The 21,292-nt window shown below is 58.8% G+C and overlaps 2 protein-coding genes across 2 annotated transcripts; one reads left to right on the forward strand and one right to left on the reverse strand.

Moving 5' to 3' along the window:
• The first annotated feature begins 255 nt into the window (after positions 1–255).
• Positions 256–5,956, forward strand: DGCR6L (DiGeorge syndrome critical region gene 6 like). The gene is made up of 5 exons (XM_055253664.2): positions 256–445; positions 524–684; positions 4,115–4,215; positions 4,825–4,965; positions 5,408–5,956. The coding sequence occupies exons 1-5, from the start codon at positions 336–338 to the stop codon at positions 5,555–5,557; spliced, it is 663 nt and encodes a 220-aa protein (XP_055109639.1). The 5' UTR covers positions 256–335; the 3' UTR covers positions 5,558–5,956.
• Positions 5,957–6,646: 690 nt separating this feature from the next.
• LOC129467489 (proline dehydrogenase 1, mitochondrial-like) lies at positions 6,647–20,460 on the reverse strand. The gene is given in 14 exon segments (XM_063622359.1): positions 6,647–7,174; positions 7,176–7,212; positions 7,288–7,337; positions 7,339–7,365; positions 10,844–10,942; positions 12,262–12,437; positions 13,402–13,548; positions 13,670–13,757; positions 13,759–13,820; positions 15,265–15,385; positions 16,379–16,458; positions 16,872–17,137; positions 18,349–18,499; positions 20,105–20,460. Coding segments are annotated over 14 exon segments (1,779 nt in total). The 5' UTR covers positions 20,444–20,460; the 3' UTR covers positions 6,647–7,038.
• Between the last annotated feature and the right edge of the window lie 832 nt (positions 20,461–21,292).

Below are 21,292 nucleotides of genomic sequence, written 5' to 3' on the forward strand. Positions count from 1 at the left end.
TATCCAGGCCCGATATCAAGGGCCGGTGGGATATCTCCTGCGACATCCAGGCGGCGGAGTCTCGCCTCTAAGGTCGCGCGGGGAGCAGGCAGGTGCGAGCATGGGCTGAACAAAACCCTCCTTGGATTCTCCGCAGAGGGGTGGGCCGCACCTCCTGAATGACCAGGCGGCGGGGCGCGGGGCAGACAGCCGGGCGCTCTCAGGACTGTCGTAAAAGGGGGCGGGGCGCGCCGCACGCGGGACTATCGTAAAAGGGGCGGGACGCGCAGCTCTCGGGATGTCGTGAAACTAGGGGTGCTCGTCGCTGCCGCCGGCGGCTAGCAGTCGTCCACGTCATGGAGCGCTACGCGGGTGCCTTGGAGGAGGTGGCGGACGGTGCCCGGCAGCAGGAGCGACACTACCAGTTGCTGTCGGCGCTACAGAGCCTGGTGAAGGAGTTGCCCAGGTACGCGGGCGGGGCGGGCGGAGGCCTTCGGAGGCGGTGTCGGGTCCCGTCGCGGCTCACCGCGCCCCCTACCGGCAGCTCTTTCCAGCAGCGCCTGTCCTACACCACGCTCAGCGACCTGGCCCTGGCGCTTCTCGACGGCACTGTGTTCGAAATCGTGCAGGGGCTACTGGAGATCCAGCATCTCACCGAAAAGAGCCTGTACAACCAGCGCCTGCGCCTACAGAACGAGCACCGAGGTGCGCGGGGGTAGCGGGACGAGGTGCCACCTCCTCCGGGTCGGCGCCTCCCGGCAGCTCTTGGTATCTGTGCAGATCAGCTCCTTCCTTGGGAGTATTCGGAGGGAGTGTTCGGAAGAGGTTCGGAAGGTTAACAAAATCAACGGGCGCAGAGACTGAGACAGCGCCTTTTTGGTGACCAGTGGGTCCAACCAGTTTTGTTTTCAGTTGCGCAGCACCCTCCTTCTTAGCAGAAACTCCCTGTTCGGGCTTCCCTGTGCCCCACCCCCTTCCAGACACGATGGCCCTAGGCCTCGGTGCCTGAATGGCCTGCAGGCAGACTCTGGTGGTGGCGCTGACTGCAGCAGCGTTGCCCCTCAGTAGTTGGAGGTCTGTTGACAGTTGTGCAGCAAGCGTCCTTCAGGGTCAGTTCCCTCTCAGACCTCGCAGGGCCTCATTCCAGTTGCACATCAAATTCGTAAGCACTGTCTCCTGTGGCGCCCTCCCAAATCCGAAGAGCTTCCCACTTGAGCCAGGCCTGCTTGGTGGGCTTGGGAGCCCTTTCCTGCAAATTATATAGGGCAGGTCCCCCTGCACCATCAGTTTCCACCTTTGTTATTTTTCCCAAACTTCTTATTTTAAAAGTTAAAACATTTAGAAAAGCTGAAAAGATAGTATAGTGCATACGCTTGTGCTCTTCACCTAAAGTTCGGTAGTTAACGTTTTGCTCTAGTTCTCGATATCCCAAAATACATATGTGTGACAGCATAGCATTCACCAAGAGTCTTCAGCATTCCTGGAGACCAGGATTTTCAACCCAGCTATGTTGACATTTGTGGCTGGGTAGGTCTTTATGGTGAGATGCTGTCTTGCGCATTGCAGGATGGCAGGGGTACCCTCCCTAGTCCTGAAAACCAAGAATGCCTCCAGACAACCTGGGGGGTGGGATCAGCCTTGGCCTTGGATTGGGAGCAAGTTCTCTAGAACAAGAGCAGTCTCCTACACAGCTGCAGAAGGTAGCCCCCTGAGAAATTAACTGTTCCGGGTGTCTCCTGACTTTCAGTGCACGGCCACATCATGGTACCTAACTTGTGGCAAATTGTTGCTTTATAAGTAAGGATCCAGTCCAAGTTCATGTGCTACAATTGGTTACTTTGGTCTCTTTGCTTCTGAAACAGTCCGCAACATTTATTGTGGCATTTACTTTTTGTAGAAAAGTCAGTCTGTCTGGATCTATCAGAGGAAATGCTTCCTCATGCATTTAACGTGTTTCTCCACTCTCTGGGTTTCCTGTACACTGGACTGCTGGTAGAAGCCTGATTAGAGGCAGGTTTAATGTGGCAAAAATTCCTCCTAGCGGTGCAAGGCCCCCTTCCCCAGAAGGCAGGCAGTGTCCATCTGCTCCAGGATTGGTGTGTGTCTATCAGGAATGGATGTTGGATTTTGACAGATCCCTTTTTGGCAGCTCTTGAGATGATCACGTGGTGAGTCATTTTCTGTTACTACACTGAATTACAGTCACTTGAATTCCATCCTACTTGGTCGTGCTGTAGTATCCTTTTTATGTACGCTGGATTTGATTTGCTAAAATCTTAAGAATTTTTTGGTCTATGTTCATGATAAACTGTGGTCTACAGTTTTCATGTAATATCATCTGGTTTGGGTATCAGGGTTTTTGCCAGCCTTATAGGATGAGTTTCTAAGTGTTCTCTTCAGTTTTCCGGAAGAGTTTGTGTAGAATTGGCATTACTTCTTCCCCTAAGTGTCTGGGCGATTGTCTTTTTAAAAATTTTTATTGAGCTGTAAGATGCATGCAGTTTACTAATCCCAAGTGCATGGCTCATTATTCCTTAATGCTCAGACTGTGCCATGTGTGGCCAGTGGGGGCGCTCCAGGCTCCTTTAGATGCCGCCCCATCATTCTGAGAGCACTTCCTTGCTTTCTGGTTCAGGTATGTGTTCAGGCTCATCTTTTCTTGTTTTCTCCCTGTCTCAGTCCTGGAATCGGCCATTTTTCCACAGAGTGGTGGTTCCTTCTAGCAGGATGAGGAGTTTCAGTACCTGCCTGGGCCCAGTGCTGTTTGTGCTTCAGAAGGTTTGGGCCGGGCTCTGGTCCCACCAGCAGCAGGCATGCCTGCATTGACTTTCTGCTTCTCCTGCTGATTTGGCAGGGGCGACTGGCTGCTCCTGCCTCCTTTGTGTTCCCTGGTCATGTCTAAGGCCAGGCCCCTTCTGCCCAGGCAGCCGGCGTGGCTTTCTTCTTGCCTTTTGGTTGCCTCCCTAGTGGAATCTGGTAGTGGATCTAAAACTTGTAGCAATGTTTGATTAGTAGAGTGAAGGAGATGACATTTCCCTGCTTCCCTGTGTTATGGAGATGTCTCGAGGGGGCTCTTGGTTTGAAACATATTTCATGTGATAAATGCCATCATTGAGGTGTGTACAGAATGCCAAGAAACAGGAGATCGGGGAAGGCTGTAGGCACAGCAGGAGCCAGGCTACCTGCAGGGGAGCCTCAGAGGTCCTGGAGTTCCCTGGAGACTTGCCACCAAAGAACAGCTGCAACATCAGGGCTCTTCCCAGGAACAGAGTGTTGGGTTTCGCCTTTTCTTTTGGCCAGGGACCCCTCCCTCCTGGGGAGCTGTAGCCATTTGGCACTTACTGGTCACTGGCACCAGCTGCGGGGTGCTGCATGTTCTGTTTCATGGTGGTTTATGTCCCATGATCGCTTCCTCTGTACATTCCCTTCAGACTAGACAGTTCACACACATCTGTGTTTGTGCACAGTTTGGCAAGGACCATGGAGCTTTACTTGGTGGCCAAGGGTGAGCCCCTCAGAGCCGCACAGGCTTATGGCGCCCCAAGCTCATCCCAAACTTGGGCATCCCAGGTCTGCCCACCCTTCTCCCTCTGGCGCTGTGCGGGGGCTGGGAGCTGCAAATGGGGGAGGGGGCTGCTCACCCTGAAGGGCGGCACCGAGGGTGGAGGGGCCAACCACACACCTGGTAGGCAAAGGCCCCATGCTGAGGCTCAGCAACCCTACTCCTCCTGCTTCTTTCCCATGCCTTTGCCTGAGGTGGTCTCTGACACTTGAATAGATGTCCCATGGCCTGTGGCCATGGGGGCCTTGAAGCCCTCAGACCGCAGCCTCCCTCCCACCCGCCTCCTCCGGGTGTCCTGGATCTGGGGCTGCAGCTTTGGCCCCACCTGGCCAGTCTTCCCCACCCCACCCTCTTCCAGTGCCTCGCACCTTCTGGAGTCCCCTGGAGACTTGCCACCGGATGAGGGCCCGGCCCTGGGTGACAGTGGGGTGGGAGGATGGAGGAGGCTGGCGTCCTCCCCAGTGCAGACACCCCTTTGGCCTGGCTGCTCTGCCGGGCTGGTAAGGCAGGTGTCCATGGGTGAGGGCTGCTGCCGAGTCCCACCGCCTGCTGACGGGCTCTCATCCCTCCCAGTGCTCAGGCAGGCACTGCGGCAGAAGCACCAGGAAGCCCAGCAGGCCTGCCGGCCCCACAACCTGCCTGTGCTTCAGGTGGCTCAGCAGCGAGAACTAGAGGTACTGGAGGCGCAGGCAGGGTGGCCAGCCCAGCTCTCCTGTGGGCACCACCTGGCTCTGCTGACTGGGCTGAGCTGAAGGGGTGTGGGGGGCTCAGGCATGGGTGGCTATCCTGGGCCTGAGTGGGACACTGGAGGCCTAGTGAGTCCCACCAGGTGGCTCCTCCCTGAGGGTGCCAGGTGTGCTGGGGCTGGGTGGAGGGTGAAGGCCCATCAGTGCTTCCGTGGAGTCCATTAGTGCTCCTCGTGGGTTGGGGTCTCCGCAGAGCAGGTGGCCTCGGGGGGTACAAAGGCAATGGTGGGGCCAGCCAGGAAGGGGCCCATCCTTCTCCCAGGGAACACAGGGACAAGCAGAGACTGGCATGTAACCAACAAGCCATGGGGCAGGGTGTGCCTGTGGAGATGTGTGTGTGGTCCCAAGGCAGCCCCAAGTCAGGGCATTCGTGGAAGCCCTTTGGGGCCCCCTTCAGGGGTTCGTATGGCTGAGGAGAGGCCTGGGTGTGGTGAGGATGCATTGGTGGTGTCAGAGCTGGTGCCACTGGGGGACAGCAGCAGAAGCATGTGTTTGAGCTGCCCTCACCTCCCCGCCCCACGCCCGGCCCCATGGCAGGTGGTGGAGCACCGGATTCGTGAGGAGCAGCGGGCGATGGACCGGAAGATCGTCCTAGAGCTGGACCGGAAGGTGGCTGACCAGCAGAGCACACTGGAGAAGGCGGGGGTGGCTGGCTTCTACGTGACCACCAACCCACAGGTCAGCGCCTGGGCCTGCTCTGCCCTAGCCTGAGTGCCCCTGGGCCCCATTCCATCTGGGGTTTTACTGCTGGTCCCTGGGGAGCCAGGCTCAGGGTATAGGCGGTGAAGTGGAAGGATTGAGGCTCTGGAAAGGATTTCTGGCCATTCCCAGCATGGAGGCCAGGCCCATTCCCTACAGGGGGGTGAGCCAGCCAACCATGGGCACTGCCCACCCTCCCCAGGCCTGCTATGCCCCACAGAGCCCTCTTCTGCTCCCCTCCCGCATGCCATTCCGAGTGGCCCTGCTCGGGGCAGAGGCTCAGATTCCACCCTATCCTGGCAGGCCATGACCAGGCTTCACAGGATGGTCAACCTGTGGGCTCACTGCCTGGCACCCTTGGGCCGGGATGAAAGGGGCCCAGGGGTCACTCTGGCCTTCATGGGGCCCCTCTGTATCCCAGGAGCTGATGCTGCAGATGAACCTGCTGGAACTCATCCAGAAGCTCCAGCAGAGGGGCTGCCGGGCAGGGAAGGCAGCCCTGGGACTGGGAGGTCCCTGGCAGTCGCCTGCTGCCCACTGTGACCAGGAAGGCAGCCCTGTCCCACCATAGCCACAGGCAGCAGAAGTCTGGGCAGAGTTCATCTTCTTGACCTTTGGCCACTGCCTTCCCAGCTGCCCGCAGGGGGTTCCCCCTGCTGAGGAGAGGCCGGGTGGACCCCGGCTGCCTGTCATCCTTCATCTGGGACTTGCTACCAAATGCTAGAATAGTCTCATAAAGGGGAGGCCGGCCCAGCCTCCCGCTGTCTGCTTCAGGGCCAGGCAGAGAGTGAGGCTGGGGGTTCTCACACCTTACTCCACGGGGCACATCCCAACCTGCACTGGGACCCACCTGAGAGCTTGTTTTGGTCTCAGCCGCTCCCTTGGCAGCTGCAGCCCGCATGCAGAAGAGGCTCCCAGGCCCAAGCTGTGTGTGACCCAGAGAAATAAAGATGCCTCAGTGTGGCCCACATGTGGCTTGTGTGATAGCTGCAGGTTCTGCCATAACCAGGGACCTGGTAGGGCCCCCACCTCTGTTGCAGCAGAGGCCTCTGCCTGGGGGCCCCTTCCTGGGCTATGTGCCCAGCCCACCACCCCTCCCCCTGCACCGAGACTGGGACCCTCCAGCCTTTCCTGCCCCAGCCCTGGTCCCAGGATGCTGTCACTGCCATCTGCACGGGGCCCCCATCCAAGCCCCAGGGCATGAGGACCACATCCAGCCTGCTTGGTGGGGCTGGGGGCTGGAGAGTGTGGGAGAAGGCCCGGGGTGCAAGTATGCGCCTGCCGCAGCCTGGTCAGTGTCCCGTGGGAACCACTAGGAGGAGCCTGATGCAGGTTACTGGGGTAGAGGACTCAGGGTGGCAGGAATGGCCTGAGGAGGAGCCCCAGGGGGAGGCGTGCCAGGCCCGCCTGGGGAGCTTGGCCTCTGCGTCTGCATGAGTCCCCTCCGTGCTGGGCTGGGCCCATGGGCCCTGCTGGGTCCTTGTGGAGTCGGTTGGGGGGTGTCCAGCACCCTGGGTGCTCAGGTCTGCGCAGGGCCTGGCCTCCAGGAACAGATGATGCTGGAAGCCAGAGTCTGGGGTGAGACTTCTCTGACCCTGTCTGAGCCACTCCCTCTTTGTTGCCCAGAGCTGACCCTGTGTGAGGGCAAATGGCTGTCAGCTGCAGGAACAGTGGTTTATTGACCAGGCAGGCCTCCCCAGCCCGGCCACTGCTCCCCGAGGGGCTCGGGCTGTGTGGGCTGGCCCTGGCAGAAAGCGGACAATCCTCTAGGTCCAAGGACATGGGGGTTACAAAGGTGGGGGCCTTGGGCCCACACATCCGAGGAGAGTTCCCAACAGTTCTCAGCAGCTGTTCCAGGCAGGTATCAGGTTCGGCCCACACCTGAGTGCCCCCACCATTGGCAGGGCTGGGAGGCACCTGACCCCACCTCCAGCAGCTCTGCAAGTGTGGGGTGAAAAAGTGAATCTGTGTGAGGATGGGGTTGGCTGCAGCTGTGGTGATGGCCTGGGTGGGGGTGGGGGGTGCTGGAGGCTGAGGGTGGGCTGGCGGGTGCTAGGCGGGGCAATGGAAGAGGCTGCCAGTTCGGAGCTGCCTCAAGAGCTCCAGCCACAGCAGCTGCCGCTCCTGATGGGCGCCCTTCATGAGGCTGCTGTTCTCCAGGGCACGGCGGGACACGTACAGCAGCACCTACAGCCCCGTACTTGTACACAGGGTAGCCGTCCTGGCCTGCATGGGGGCAGATACGCCATGAGGCCCAGGCCTAGCACCGCACCCCATCGCACCAGGAAGGGCCCCGTTCACCTAGCGGGAAGCTGACCTGGTCACACATGCCTAGCAGCTGTCCAAAGTACGGTAGGATGCAGGCGCAGCTCCTCCATCCTGTGCAGGTAAAGCCAGGAGCTGAGGGCTAGTTCCAGGACACTGTCCCTGGTGCAGGGGTATAGGGCCCCTGTCCCAGCTCTGACCCTGTCCTGCCACCCCAGGTCCCCCATCTACACTCTCCAGACTTTATCCCCTTTGAGGTGGGGCTGGGGTATGGGCTCTGCCTGGCCCTCTCCCAGTGAGGCCTCTTCCCAGCAGGACTCTGCTGGGCTGCCCTACTCTTCTCCCTGGGGAAGCCTCAGCCCTTAGCCAATAAGGCCCCCCTCCTGCCTTCCCTCCCCTCCCCTCTCCCACCTCTCCTCTACCTCCCTTCTTGGAGGTGCAGCCACAAGGCAGAGAAGCTCCTCGGCTCTCCTGCCATTCCTTCCTCAAGCCCTCCAGGGTTCTGTGGTATGACTGGTCTCCAGCCCCTGCCCTCGCCATCTGTGGGCTGCTGCTCTGCCCCATCCCCACAGCTGCTGTGTCCCACACACAGAGCCCCCGAGTCCTCGGAAGGCGGCTGCTCTGAATCGAGATGTGTTGCAAATGTCAAATACTCATGGGATTTAGGAGACTTTCTAGAAAAATAATGCACAATGCTGCATTGCTTTTCTAAAATCAACTTGAATACAATTTGAAGTAATATTTTGTATATTTTGGGTTAATTAAAATGTATTCTTGAAATTCATTTTATCTTTTAACGTAACTACCAAAAAATTTAATTACAGATGTGGCTTGCATTATATATCTATTAGCACTGCTCAGATATTGGGGTGGGGCCCTCAACTCTGTCCTGTCTTCACACCACCCCTTACAGGGTCTTACAAAGATTCTCAAGGTTTGAAATATCCATGCAGTGACAGTTCTCAAGTTTCATCTCCAGCTTACTATATCCAGGTATCCTGACTTAGCTGGTCTGCACAGCACTGGGGCCCCCACCCTGGGACAAGTTCCGCCTGCTGCTCACGCATCACCCGGGTGACTGGTGGGGCCTGTGCTGTGCTTCCCACTTCCTCCCCGAGGGCCTCACCTCCCCTGTTCTCCACCTGCCCCAGCCCTGGCTCCCAGAGTACCCATCGGCCAGAGGCCCTTTCCCTCCATCCCAGGGCTGGGCTCCAGTGTCGGGACCACCCAGTCTAAAGCAGGCACCCATCTCCGCCACATCACCCTGGCCTCCATCTTGTGTCTTCCTCAACCCCAGGACATGAACCCGAGAGCCGGGCTGCCACTGCTGGCTGCCCCCTCCCCTGCTGGTGTGCACAGCCTCTGCCACGTGACTGCGGCTCCTCCCAGCGCAGGACAGTGGCTCATTCCACCTGGCATCTGGGCTTGGCCTCGTGAGGCACTTTGGCCAACAGGGAGGTACCAAAGGTGACACAAGCAGAGGCTTGCCCTCTCCAGGCCTTCTGGAAGCCTGAGCCCACCACGTGCCCAAGCCTGGCCTGTGGGACGCTGGACCCGGGATGCAGTCTCCTTTACTGCCCCAGCCGTGAATGAGCTCATTAGGCCCCAACGGCCCCAGATCACAGACGCAGGAGGGACACATTCACAGCCAGTGGCAGAAGCATCAGCTGAGCCAGCCCACCCCTGGCCTACAGAACATGCCACTGTCCCAGCCTCTAAGTTTGGGGCTGGTTTGTTCCTTGGCCAAAGCCAACTTGGGTTGTTTGAGGGTGGGTGGTGTGGCAGTCTGGGCCCAGCATAGGACAGAGCAGCTGCCATAGTCTAGAACCACTTACCCAGGGGAGGGGACCGCAGCTCCACAGAGCTCCCCAGCCACCCACAGCAGGGGCACAGAGCTGAAGCCTGCAGGGGTCCAGCCTCTCAGGCAGGGATGTGAGCGTGGTATTGGGGGAGCCTGGCACAGGGCCCTTGGAGCCATGAGGAAAGAGCCCAGCTGCCACTCAGGGGAGGGGGAAGCTGTGTCCAGTGGGGAAGCCACTGCCACAGCAAGATAGTAGGGACAGAGAGGTGCCGGGGGGAAGCTGGAGAGAGGAAGCCCTGCTGAGGGCAGGCTGTCCTTTTGGAGTTGGATGGTGATGTGTCTAGTCAGGCTATGAGTCCACCAGCATTGAGAGTCCACCCAGAGGCTGGGAGTCCTGATTACAAGCTGAGAGGACCCCCCACCATCTCCCGAGTGCTGGGCACTGCTGGCCACAAGGCCCGTGTGTGTGGAGAAAGTGAGTCTGTCCCATCACCGACACATCCATGACAATTAGCAGAGGGTCAGGGCACAAAAATCGGTGTGCAATTTCAGGCCATGAAAAGGCAGCAGCATCGTGAACAAAGGCCGAATGTGGACATCACTGAATGATTTCAGAGCCGTGAGTCAGCTCCCTGAGCAGCACCAGGACGTGTCCTGTTGGCTGCAGCCCCGGCCCGAAGCCTGGCCCTGTGGCTTCACAGCTCCTTGGGGAGCCCCCTCGTGCCACAAGCCCTGGATCTGGGGCACCCTGCCCTGCTGAGGAGTGGAGCCCCTGCTCAGCTCCTAGGAAGGCGAGAGCCAGCGAGGCCACTGCTCAGGCCCCCCAGGGTTCTAGGGGGTCCCATCCCTGGGAAGGTGGAATCTGGGAGGGGAGGGCGACCTAGGACCCCATTGTGTGCATAGCTTGGGCTAAGGCATGAGATAAGACCAGGGTGACAGTACAGGAGTATCCAAGAACTGACTTCACCTAACTTCTGCATTTGACTTGTTAGAATTCTACCGAAGTTATGCTCCATGGGACAAATGTTTAAAGAGAAAACAAACCGTTACATTCCAGATGTAGTTAAAATGTGAAGGGAACTGCTTATAAATGAGGTGGTGCTGTGGAGGCCTCCTGAGGGACTGGGCTCCAACACTGCATTTGTACCTTTCAGGACCCATCCGAATCCCCTAATGAAATTTAGTTTTTTAATTGTGAAGTTTAATAAGTCAGATGTTAACTTTTAAAAGGCTGGGTACAGTGGCTGATGCTTGTAATCCTAGCACTTTGAGAGGGCAAGAAGGGAGGATCACTTGAGGCCAGGAGTTTGAGACCAGCCTAGCCAACATGGTGAAACCCTATCTCTGCTAAAAATACAAAAATTAGCCAAGCGTGGTGGCACATGCCTGTAATCCCAGCTACTTGGGAGGCTGAGGCATGAAGAATTGCTTGAACTTGGGAAGTGGAGGTTGCAGTGAGCTGAGACCACGCCACTGCACTCCAGCATAGGTGACAGAGCGAGATTCTATCTGAAAAAAAAAAAAAAAAAAAAAAAAAAGTTAATTTTAAAAACCAACGTAACTGCCAAGAGCCGTTGTGCTCTCACAGTCCAACGTCCAGAACTCCAGTGCCTGGGCCTGCGGCACTGAAGCTGCCCTCCAGCTCATTTCATCAGCCTTTCCCCACAAATGCCCAACTGCACCCAGCAGGTCGCTCTGCCCACCATGAGCTCTGCGCTGCTGCCACCTCTCCCCAACCAGAGGAGATAACGGCTCGGGGTGGGGTTTCGGTGCAGGGTGGGGCGCACCTACCTGCACAGTGCGAAGCGCACTGTGTCCTCATTGTGGGAGGCCACCATCACCTTGGCCTTGGCGTTGTGCTTCAGCTCCTCCAGCACGTAGTCCAGGCACCTGTGGAGAGTGCCATGTGAGCCCAGTTCCAGGCCTGTGGCCACCTGCACCCCTCATTACCAGCTGCACAGAGAGGAGGCCGAGGGCAGACCCAGAGCCATGCAGTGAACTGGCTCTTTCCAAGGGTATCCACAGGATCAGGAGGAACAGGAGCAGCATCTGCCCCTCCCAGCACCTCATGAAAAAGAAAGACTAGCAACCAAGAAAAAGCGATGTCTGGGACCAGACAATTCACACAGAACCAGCTGGGGCACAGCGTCCCTGCATCAGACATGCCGTGACTCTGGGGACCAGCCCAAACATGCCCATGAGCCTCATGACAGACACAGCTTTGCTTCTGGGGAGGGATCGTACAGTGCACCCCTGGCCCTGCAAGGAAATAAAAGGGAAGCAGGTCCCTGTAGGGCACCGTGGGGGTGGGCATCCCGGTGCCCCAGGAAGCCCGAGCAGTACGGCCCTCCTGCAGCGAGGACACTCAGCAGGCTTGACCATGCGCACGTTCTCTCTGACCCAGCAATTCCATTTCCAGCAACCTAGGACAGCTGCATCCTCAGACATAAAACCCGACGGCCTGTGTGTACCACAGAGGGTGACGGTATGTCCAGCGAGTCTGTTATAATAACCAGACTGAAAACCAATAAGATCAAAGATGCTGGACACACAGCTCCGGACACCCCATGCTGGCTGTTAATAGCACCACTCTGCAAGCCCACACAAGGGGACCCAGATGGAATGCGAAATGAAAAACACATTGGGCAGAGGACACGCTACAACGCAAACAACAATGGCAGAGGTGTGTGCGCTGTGGCACGACATGCACAGCGGCTGCAGGAGGGGAGCTGGAGCCAACCAGGAGACACTTGGGGTCTCTTTGAATTTGCAGCACACACACATGCCTCTAAGAGGAAAAGCCCATAGTTGGCCAGCCTGTGCTACATGAAAAGATCACGAAGAAACTAGAGCGGTGAAAACAGGTGCAGAACAGCTGATGGGCGATCCCACTGTGTGAACTGAAAAGCAAACAGGCTGAGCCTGCGGCGGGGAAGACCGGGTGCTCGTGCCCATCTCTGGATCTAATTGTCTGCAGGAGCCGGCTCAGGGAACTGTGGCCAATTTTGCTTTGTTCAATAGGCTTTTCTGTATTTATAAAGGAATAATCTTAATGTTTTTGAAAAAGTAACACATGACACAAAAGCTAAGGAAATACCAGTTCTGACGTGGGGACACACGTGGCTGACAGGGTCAGTCTCCAAGCCTCTCCCTCAGGCCTGGTTTCTTGGCGCCCTGCCCTGGGAAGACGGGGTGGGAGAGCTGCGCACCTGTGGTACATGGCGTTGGTGGCCTCATACGTGGGGTTGAGGGGGTCCTCATAGCCAATCTCTGCCACACGGGCTCGCTCCTGGGCCAGGTATGCGCCCCGCACCAGCTTGGCCCCAAAACACCAGCCCTCACGGTGAGCCAGCTCCACATCCTGGGTCACATTGTCATAGGCATCCTGTGGGGCCAGGGCCAAAAGTCACAGGGAGCCTGGGCAAGCCCAAGTGACAGCAGGATGGGGCCTTCCTGGGCCCAGGTGCAGTCACCAGGGCTGGGCAGCAGCTGCCTGGGGAGGTGCAGCTCAGGCACCTGGAGCAGCTGTGGGTGAGGATGGGCCTCCAACCTCTGTCCCCAAGGAGCAATGGCAGTGGGGACGTCTGCAGCTTCCTGTGTGGCCTGTGGATGGCCCTGTGGGTGCAGCCCAGGCGCCAGCAGCCATCATGTGCTCCAGACTCCCAGGCTGACTCCCAGGCCGACAGGGAGGGGTGCGTACTGCATGCTCCTGCCTGGACCCCTCCCCATGCCACCGTGTGTCCTCTGGGCACCCGGCTCACCCCTGAGAGCTCTGGACCTGCTAACATCCCTGAGCAGTTTGGGGCCCACAGGCTAGGGTGGGCTCCCTGAATACATGTGACGTCCTGGGTGAGTCTTTCCGGGGAGGGCCCAAAGCTTTCAGGAGGTTCTTAGGGGCGCTGAACTGAAAACACGCTGGAGGAAATGGTCATGTGACGCCTTCCAAGTTTGTCGGGCACATCTTGTGGACCCTCATAAAGATTGTTGTCTTCCTCCTGCTCCTTAGACACTTTTGGCTGGTTCCGAGAACCAGAGGAGAGGCTGCGGGCAACAGGCCTTTCTTGCTACTCCGAGGCAGTCACCCTGGCCTCGGCCTCCTCTGCAGGCCTGGCTGTGGCCACCACCTAAGGGGCTCTTTCCTGGACCCTGGGGCCCGCTGGGTGAGCTGTGCTGCAGAAGACCCCAACAACCCCTTGGGGGCACGGCCCACTCCCTCCTCCATCCCATGAGCTCCCTGGTGGGTGCTGAGTATAAAACCAGGCAAATGCCAGGGAGCTCAGATGAGAGGAGCCCCTCCTGTGTGGTCTCCAAGCCCCAAGGCAGGCGGGAGGGGCTGAGCAGGGGCTTGCCTTGAGGTAGCACTGGTATGTGTTGAAGATGAGCGGCTTCTCCACATTGAACTTGCGCTGCATCTCCAGCGTCAGGCGGCTGATGGCCGGCTGGAAGTAGGTCTGCTCGGCATCCACCATCAGCCGCACGCTCATCTCTGTGGCTTTCTGAGAAGTGCAGGGGGTAGGGGAGTGGGAGCAACTATTGCTCAAGTGAGGCAGGTGCCCTCTTCTGCAGGAGCCCCAGGTCCCGAGGGCCCCAGCCCTCTGCCTGAGTGGGACAGCCCACCTTGGCCAGGACATCCATCCGCTGTAGCATCCTCGTCATCTGTAGCTCCTCCTCCTCAGCGAACCGGGACAGCAGGGGCTCCAGCTGTCTGGGGGTGCAGCACGTGGTCAGGCCACAGCGAGGGCTGGAAAGTGCCACCCTGAGGCCCAGGCTAAACCTCTCTCAGTGTTCCCAGCCCACAGGAACCCTCTCATGCAGGGCCGGGAGGGAGGGCCACCTGGACACAGCAGCACAGTGCCCCGGAACCTCCAACGCAGCCAGTGCACTGCCCTACGCGGGGCCTGGGGGTACCATGAGGGAGCTCAGTGCCCATGTCAGTGGGCCCCAGGCTCAGTCCAGGCCTGCACCCCGAAGTGTGTACTCTAACAGCCTCCCCAGTTCTCACAGAGGCCCCACCATTGTGGGAGGGCCCCCTGCAGCTCCCATGTGACACTGAGGAAGTGAACACTGACCACCCAATCGTCAAACAGAAGGGCTCCGCCCGGAGCAGGGAGAGGGCTCAGGAGGAAGAACCCCTGGCTACAGGCAGACAGGGCGGTCGTGTAGCACATGCTGTCACGTAGCCAGGGACCAGGGCAACCGCCAGGATGAGGCCTTCAAGGAGCTGGTGCTCACAGGCCATGGGGACCCATCCCGCAGGGCCTCCCGCTCACCCCTTTGCTGGCCCCAGCAGCCTTGCCTCACTGGGCACAAACAGTACCGCTCTATCCCTTGCTACACGGCGCTAAAGTCTCCAACAGCTGGTGGCCTTGGTGCACAGCCACACGGTACACACTGCGCCCCGAGGCTCTGGGTCAAGGCTCTAAGTTTGAGGCTGGGCCCTTAGTGGACTGGGGCTAGATGTGTCATGGAAAGCTGCCTCTGCAGGATGTTTTCTGAAGGTGCTTCTGTTCTTTCTTCAAATCCCAGTTTAGGTTGTGGTTTCAAGCAGTCTGCCAGGTCCTGGGCCCCCCTCCCACAGGCACATGAGTCTCATTCCTCTCCCCGCTGTATACAGGCTGGCCTGGTGACATGCTTCTAACAAACAGAACTTGGCAGAAAAGACACCGTGTGACCTCTGAGGTGAGGCAGGAAAAGGTCACCCAGCTTCTGCCTGGCTCTCACGTCTCAGGGGACACTGGCTCTTAGAGCCCAGCTGCCATGTTGGGAAAAAGCCCAAGCCACAGCCAGCACCAACTCCCAGACATGTGAGTGGGCGCCTCGCCCAGGTCCCAGCACCACCACTGTGTGAGTACAGCTACCCAGGAGACCCCAAGGGAGAACTGCCTAGCTGAGCCCTGTCAACCCCAGAACCATGAGGCAGAAGCAGAGTGGCTGCTGCCGTTTCAGGCCTCTGAAGTTTGGGGTGACCTGATGCACAAGACAGATGACTTGGGGAAGGCCCCCAGACCCCCTCTCCTTGTGGTGTCTTAAGGCTCCACGTGGGTCTCTGTCCCACCAAGCATTCTGTGGACACTAGTGGGTTTGTCTTCTTCCCCCTGGACCACAGGGGCTCTGTGGGGCCATAGTGTGCAGTGATCTTGGTCATGTTAAGTTCCCAGAGTGGGCAACAAGAGACACACATGGCAGGCTGCATTCCCTTCTTAGCCCAGTGCCCTGCTGAGCTGGGCCTCACTGAGGAGCGGAGGTGTTACCTGTGTGTTGGGGACCACCAGGTGCTTGGAGAGCTTGGTCCTGCTGTCGATGAGGCTGCTCCAGTCCAGCAGGTCCACGGTGCTGAGGGAGGAGGCGCATCAGCAGAGTGGGCAACCCCACCTGTGGGTGCTAGGGTCGGGTGGGGGATCCAGGCCCAAACCTGTCTGTTCACCAACCACCACAAGACCCACCTTGGTGTTCAGTTTTAAAAGACAGAGAAGGCTGAGGCAGGAGAATGGCATGAACCCAGGAGGCAGAGCTTGCAGTGAGCAGAGATCACGCCACTGCACTCCAGCCTGGGCGACAGAGTGAGACTCCGTCTCGAAAAAAAAAAAAAAGACAGAGGAAATGTAAATATTGTTCTCTGTTTAAAAATTTAAAACCAGTGGCATGCAGTGGCTCAAACTTGCAATGCCAGCACTTTGGGAGGCTATGGCGGGTGGGTAACTTGAGCCCAGGGGTTTGAAACCAGCCTGGGCAACATGGTGAGACCTGGTCTCTATAAAAAATTAATTAATTAAATAAATTTAAAACCAAAACACAAACAGTCCTGCATCTAGGCGGCTCTGAAAACACTGAGTACCCTGGGGCTTGTGGAGGGGCCGAGCACAGGCAGCCAGGCCGGAGGCAGACACAGCTCTGGTGGGCCAGGGAGGACACAGTGGGCAAGGCTGGCAGTGTGTGAGGGGATGGCTCACTACTGCACCACCCCAGTCACCTCCCCACTTCAACTGGAGGCTCCCCAAGGATGGGGCGTGGGGCTCTGATCCTTCGCCTGCCAGCATGGACTCCAGGAAGGGCTGAGAGTGCCACCTTTGCTCTGGACCCAGATAATTCTATAAAGAGCCCTCTGTGGGGTCTGTGCTGGCCCTATGTCTACCCTGCCCAGCCCAGTCCCAGCCTCAGGGACTCCTGAGGCCATCAAGTCCTGCTGTGTGAAAAGCAGTTCCTTCAGTACTGTCATCCCAAGGCCCACCCTCTCAGGCAGGGCAGCCAGGACTGGGAGACACCGCTGGGGCTTGGCTGGAACCATGGCTGATGCTCACGTCCTCTCAGCCTGGGGGCTGCTCTCACCCAGACACTCCCGGGGTCTCCGCTGTAAACCAGTCCTCAATCTCAGCCCTGGATGCGATGCCCATTTTTGCAACACTTTCCTTGAGAAGTGAGAAGGCCTGGATCAGCCCCATTCACTCACATTTTTTCCTTCCCCCAACCCATTGGCCTCTGGTGCTGTTTCTGGTTTTATTACATCGTTAGGAAGAACAGGATCCATTTCTGGTTTGTTTCTACTGCATAGACAGGTCTATTCCCACCCTGCTGAGGATGCATGCCCACACCCTGCAGGGCTGGGTCCCCAGCCCTCCCGCCAGCATCTCCCCTCTCTGTTCAGAGTCCCTCTGACCTCCTCCTCCCCACCAGGCCAACCCCAGCAGCTGCGGAGTGAGCCACATGCCCTGGATGAGTTCCCAAAACCACCTCAGACCACTGCCCACCATGCCCCCTGTGCACCCCCACGGTGCCCACCCCTCACAAGCCACAGGAGTGGGGAAGGGGAGGGCTGCCCCACCTGCAGCACCGCCACCTCCAGCTTGGTGTCCTGTCCATGCCTGGCCAGCCCACAGCAGGCTCCGGACCCCACCCCACCCTGCCCATGAAGTCCTCGCACATGGCGCTCTGGAGGCCCTGTGGAGATGGGAGGGGGCTCCGTGGCGGGGTTTGTGTTTCCATGCAGGTGTGGGACAGCAGTGGGCACAGGAGCTGCCTGTCCCCTGCCGAGCAGCCCCCACAGGCTCCCTGCCTTGGTTTCCTCCCCTGTGCCACCAGCACCATAGGCTGCTCACACGTGGGTCACAGGACCCAGAAACACCGAGCGTGGCTAAGACAGAGACACTCCAGCGAGGCCCCCTTGCTCAGGCCTCTGCCCCAGAGCCAGGGTCGCTCAGGAACCTCTGATGCAAGCGCAGGCTCCTGCCCCCGTGCAGCCAGCCCGCAGTCCCACCCTGTCCTCCAGGCCAGCCCTCCTGCAGCATTCTTGCCCCTGACACTTCTTTCCAAGCAACAACCAGAAATGTTCCTTTAAAGTGAAAGCAGATCTTACCATCTCATCTTGTTTAATGCCACCCCAATGCAGGGCCTTCCCCTTCCATCTGCCCTGGGAGAACAGGCAATGGGTGAGAAGATGCCCCTCTCCCTGATGGCCCAGCATTCAGCTGGCCACTCTGACCCCCAGCCCCAGTCAGGAGGCGGCTTCCAAGCACTGCTCAGAAGGGCCAGGTGCAGTGGTATGTGCCTGTAATCCCAGCACTTTGGGAGGCCAAAGTGGAAGGTTCGCTTGAGGCCAGGAGTTTGAGACCAGCCTGGGCAACACGGTGAAACACCATCTCTACAAAAAATATGAAAATTAGCTGGGTATGGTAGTGTGCGCCTGTAATCCCAGCACTTTGGGAGGCCAAGGTGGAGGGATCACTTGAGCCCAGGAGTTCCAGGCCAGCCAGGGCAACATAGTGAGACCTCATCTTTTTTCCTTTTTTTTTTTTTTTTGAGACGGAGTCTCACTCTGTCAGCCAGGCTGGAGTGCAGTGGAGTGATCTCAGCTCACTGCAACCTCCGCCTCCCGGGTTCAAGCAATTCTCCTGTCTCAGCCTCCTGAGTAGCTGGGATTACAGGCACCTGGCGCCATGCCTGGCTAATGTTTTGTATTTTAGTAGAGATGGGATTTCACCGTGTTGTGCGGGCTGGTCTTGAACTCCTGAGTTCAGACAATCCACCAGCCTCAGCCTCCCAAAGTGCTGGATTACAGGCACAAGCCACCACGCCCAACTGTGAGACCTCCTCCTTACAAAAATTAAAAAAAAAAAAAACTTGGCCAGGTGTGGCGGAGTGCACCTGTAGACCCAGCTACTCAAGAGGCTGAGGTGGGAGGATGGCTTGAGCTCGGGAGGTCTAGGCTGCAAGTGAGCTATGATCACACCACTGCACTCCAGCGTGGGTAACAGAGCAAGACCCAGTCTCATTTGAAACAAACAAAAAAAACATAAACAGGCCTGGGACCCGCTGCCGCAACGGAGGGCTGCTGGGGCCAGCATCGGGCTGTGCAGGGTCGGGTGTTTCTAACACTGAAGGACACTGGGCCTTAGTGACCTCTGGCTTCTCTAGCCCTGGAGCCCTGCTCCCCCAATCTTTGGCCCCCAGAGGCTGTGTCAGGGAGGGATTCCCAGGCAGAAGATGCAGCACCAGCTCTCTGGGCACAGTGGCTCACGCCTGTAATCCCGGCACTTTGGGAGGCCAAGGTGGGCAGATCACGAGGTCAGGAGATCGAGACCATCCTGGCCAACATGATGAAACCCTGTCTCTACTAAAAATACAAAAATTAGCTGGGTGTGGTGGCGCATGCCTGTAATCCCAGCTACTCGGGAGGCTGAGGCAGGAGAATCACTTGAACCACGGAGGTGGAGGTCGCAGTGAGCAGAGATCATGCCACTGCACTCCAGCCTGGTGACAGAGCGAGATTCTATCAGAAGAAAGAAAGAAAGAAAAAAAAAGAAAGAAAGAAAGAAAGAAAGAAAGAAAGAAAGAAAGAAAGAAAGAAAGAGAGAGGCAGGGAGGGAGGAAGGAAAAAAAAAGAAAAAAGAAACCTGACCTGGTGCCTTCCTAGCCCTCACTCCATCCCGGCCACAAGGTGGGCGTGGCTTCTGCATGGCTAGTCTCTGCCCCACTCAGCTGCCACCTAGGATGCCCGTCTTTGCCCTGTGGCTGGCCACTCGCTCCCCTGGCATTCCTGCCCTGCTGCCTCCTCCTCCTATTGCAGCACCACCAGCACTGGCTGCTCTTTTGGGATGCCCCTTAGATGTGGGCACTCCCCAAAGCCTCCACATCACCGTCCCCTCCCTTGCCAGTTCCTCTACCTGGGATGTCCCTTCTCGCCCTCCTGTCTCCTTGGCCTGGGCTCTCTACGGTCACAACTTGACCTTAAGGCATCCTTGTGTGCACAAGCACAGCAGTGGCCTCCCAGAGCCCTCCATCTGTCCAGTTCAGCTCCTTCCTCCACCATCCTCCGCACTCCCGCCACCACTGGTCCTAGGCTGGCCTTGGCGTTCCCCATGGGATTCGGGCCAACAGCATCTGACTCTGATTTCGTGGACCCCTGCCCTCACCTCGCACCCGCCGAGGCCTCACCTAAGCTCAAGTGTGGCTCAGTGCTTCTCATCTTACACCGCCCCCCGCCTTCCCCCGCCTCCTGTTGAGGCCAGGGGTGCAGCCCCCGACCTCTGTACAGTCTCACCTGAGAAATCGGCGCCAACAAACGGAATTTTGCAAACTCTTCCCAGGGTCACCTGGAGATAACCGTCATCTCTAGTACCCCTAGGCTGATGCAGCTAAAACAGTGTTCCGCTTGTTGCCCCCCCCCCACCAAAAGCCCTCACACTTTTTAAAGTTACCATGGGTGAGTTCAAAGCTGGGCGTTTGAGGGGCTTCCCATTTTTCCCCAACAGTGTGCTCAGGGTGGCCGTGTCTGGGAAGCGGCTGGGTCCCCGGGTTTGAACTCTGGGGTCCCAGGCTATGAGCCCTTCACCAGGCTTCTCTTGTGTCAACATGAAGAATACTCCATTTTAAATTCCAAGTGATAACTCTGTATTCCCACAAGTGGTATATATCGTAAATATTAAAACGACCATTGTTTTTAGTTGGTAGACATCGCCAAGCAGGAAAATTCGCGATATCGGAAAGGGACTGCAGGAAACGCCTCCCTTCCTGGCTTCCCTTGCTCCAGGAGATGCTTGGGAGGCACCCGTTTCACGCCAGGAAGCTCCGTAAAGGCTCCCGGGACAGGCAGAAGCCCCGCGCCTCCGCCTGCACCCCGCGCACCTGCTCGTGGCGCGCCAGCAGCGCAGGCCAGGCGCACAAGCGCAGCACCAGCAGGCTGCGCGCCAGCTCCCAGGTTCGCCGGCTCCGGTAAGCCTCCTGCGCGTTGCCAAAGTCCACAGCGGGCACCAGCGGCCGCACTGCCTTGGCTGACCCACGTCCTGGCACAGCCCCCGGGCCCGCGACGGGCTGCTTGCTGGCGGCTGGCGCCGTGGACAGCGGGGCGAAGCGGGGAATGTAGGGGCGCAGCGCCGGCAAGACGCGCCACAGAGCCATGGCGGGACGCCGGTACCCGCCCGGGCCGCTTAAGTATGCGCTGTTGGTCCCGTCCCGCCCCGCCCCGGACGCCCCCTAGCCGCGCTGTCTCCTCAGGAGTCCCACGCTCCGAGCCGCGCCCACTCCTCGGGAGACACCGCCCCATCCCAGGGGCCCCGCCCCTCCCTAGCTTCTGCACCCCCTCCTCCTGAGGCCCGGCCCCGCCCACCCCGGGGTCCCCGCCCCGCCCCGCCCCGCCCCGCCCCGCCGTAGGGCCCACGTCTTCTCCACTTGAGTCCCTTGCCCCGCGCTCCAAGCAACGCCCTTTCCTCAGCAGACGCCGGTTCACCCTACGACCCCAGCTCTCACCTCTGGAGAACCCGAAGTCCCAACCTCACCCCTGAGGCCCCGCCCCAACCCGAGACCCGGCCGGCTCTGGTGGTCATACTCCAGAAGACCAGCGCTTCCTCCTCAAGGGTTCTGGCACGCCCCAGGACCCACCGCCCCTTCTCCTCATGAGGCCCCGCCCCGCACTCCCAGCCGCGCCTGCTCCTCGGGAGGACCCGACCCGCCTTCTCAGCCGCGCCGGCTCCTCAGGAGGACCCGCTCCGAGCCCCAACTCCGTGGGAAGCCCTGCCCCACACTCCCAGCCTCGCCCTCTCCTAGGAAGGCCCCGCCCCGCGCTCCCAGCCGCGCCCTCTCCTCGGGAGGTTCCGCCCCGCGCGCTGCGGACCTCTGTGCGTCCACAGCAGGCCCTACCCACCGGGCCGCGCCCCGCGAGCCGCAGCGGGGCCTTGGCAGGCCGTGGCCACACCCCCGCGAGAGACCCGGTCCCCGGGGCTACCCGCCCCGAGCTCCGCCTTACTCACA

This window comes from Symphalangus syndactylus, chromosome 18, assembly GCF_028878055.3.
Source record: "Symphalangus syndactylus isolate Jambi chromosome 18, NHGRI_mSymSyn1-v2.1_pri, whole genome shotgun sequence".
NCBI lineage: Eukaryota > Metazoa > Chordata > Mammalia > Primates > Hylobatidae > Symphalangus > Symphalangus syndactylus.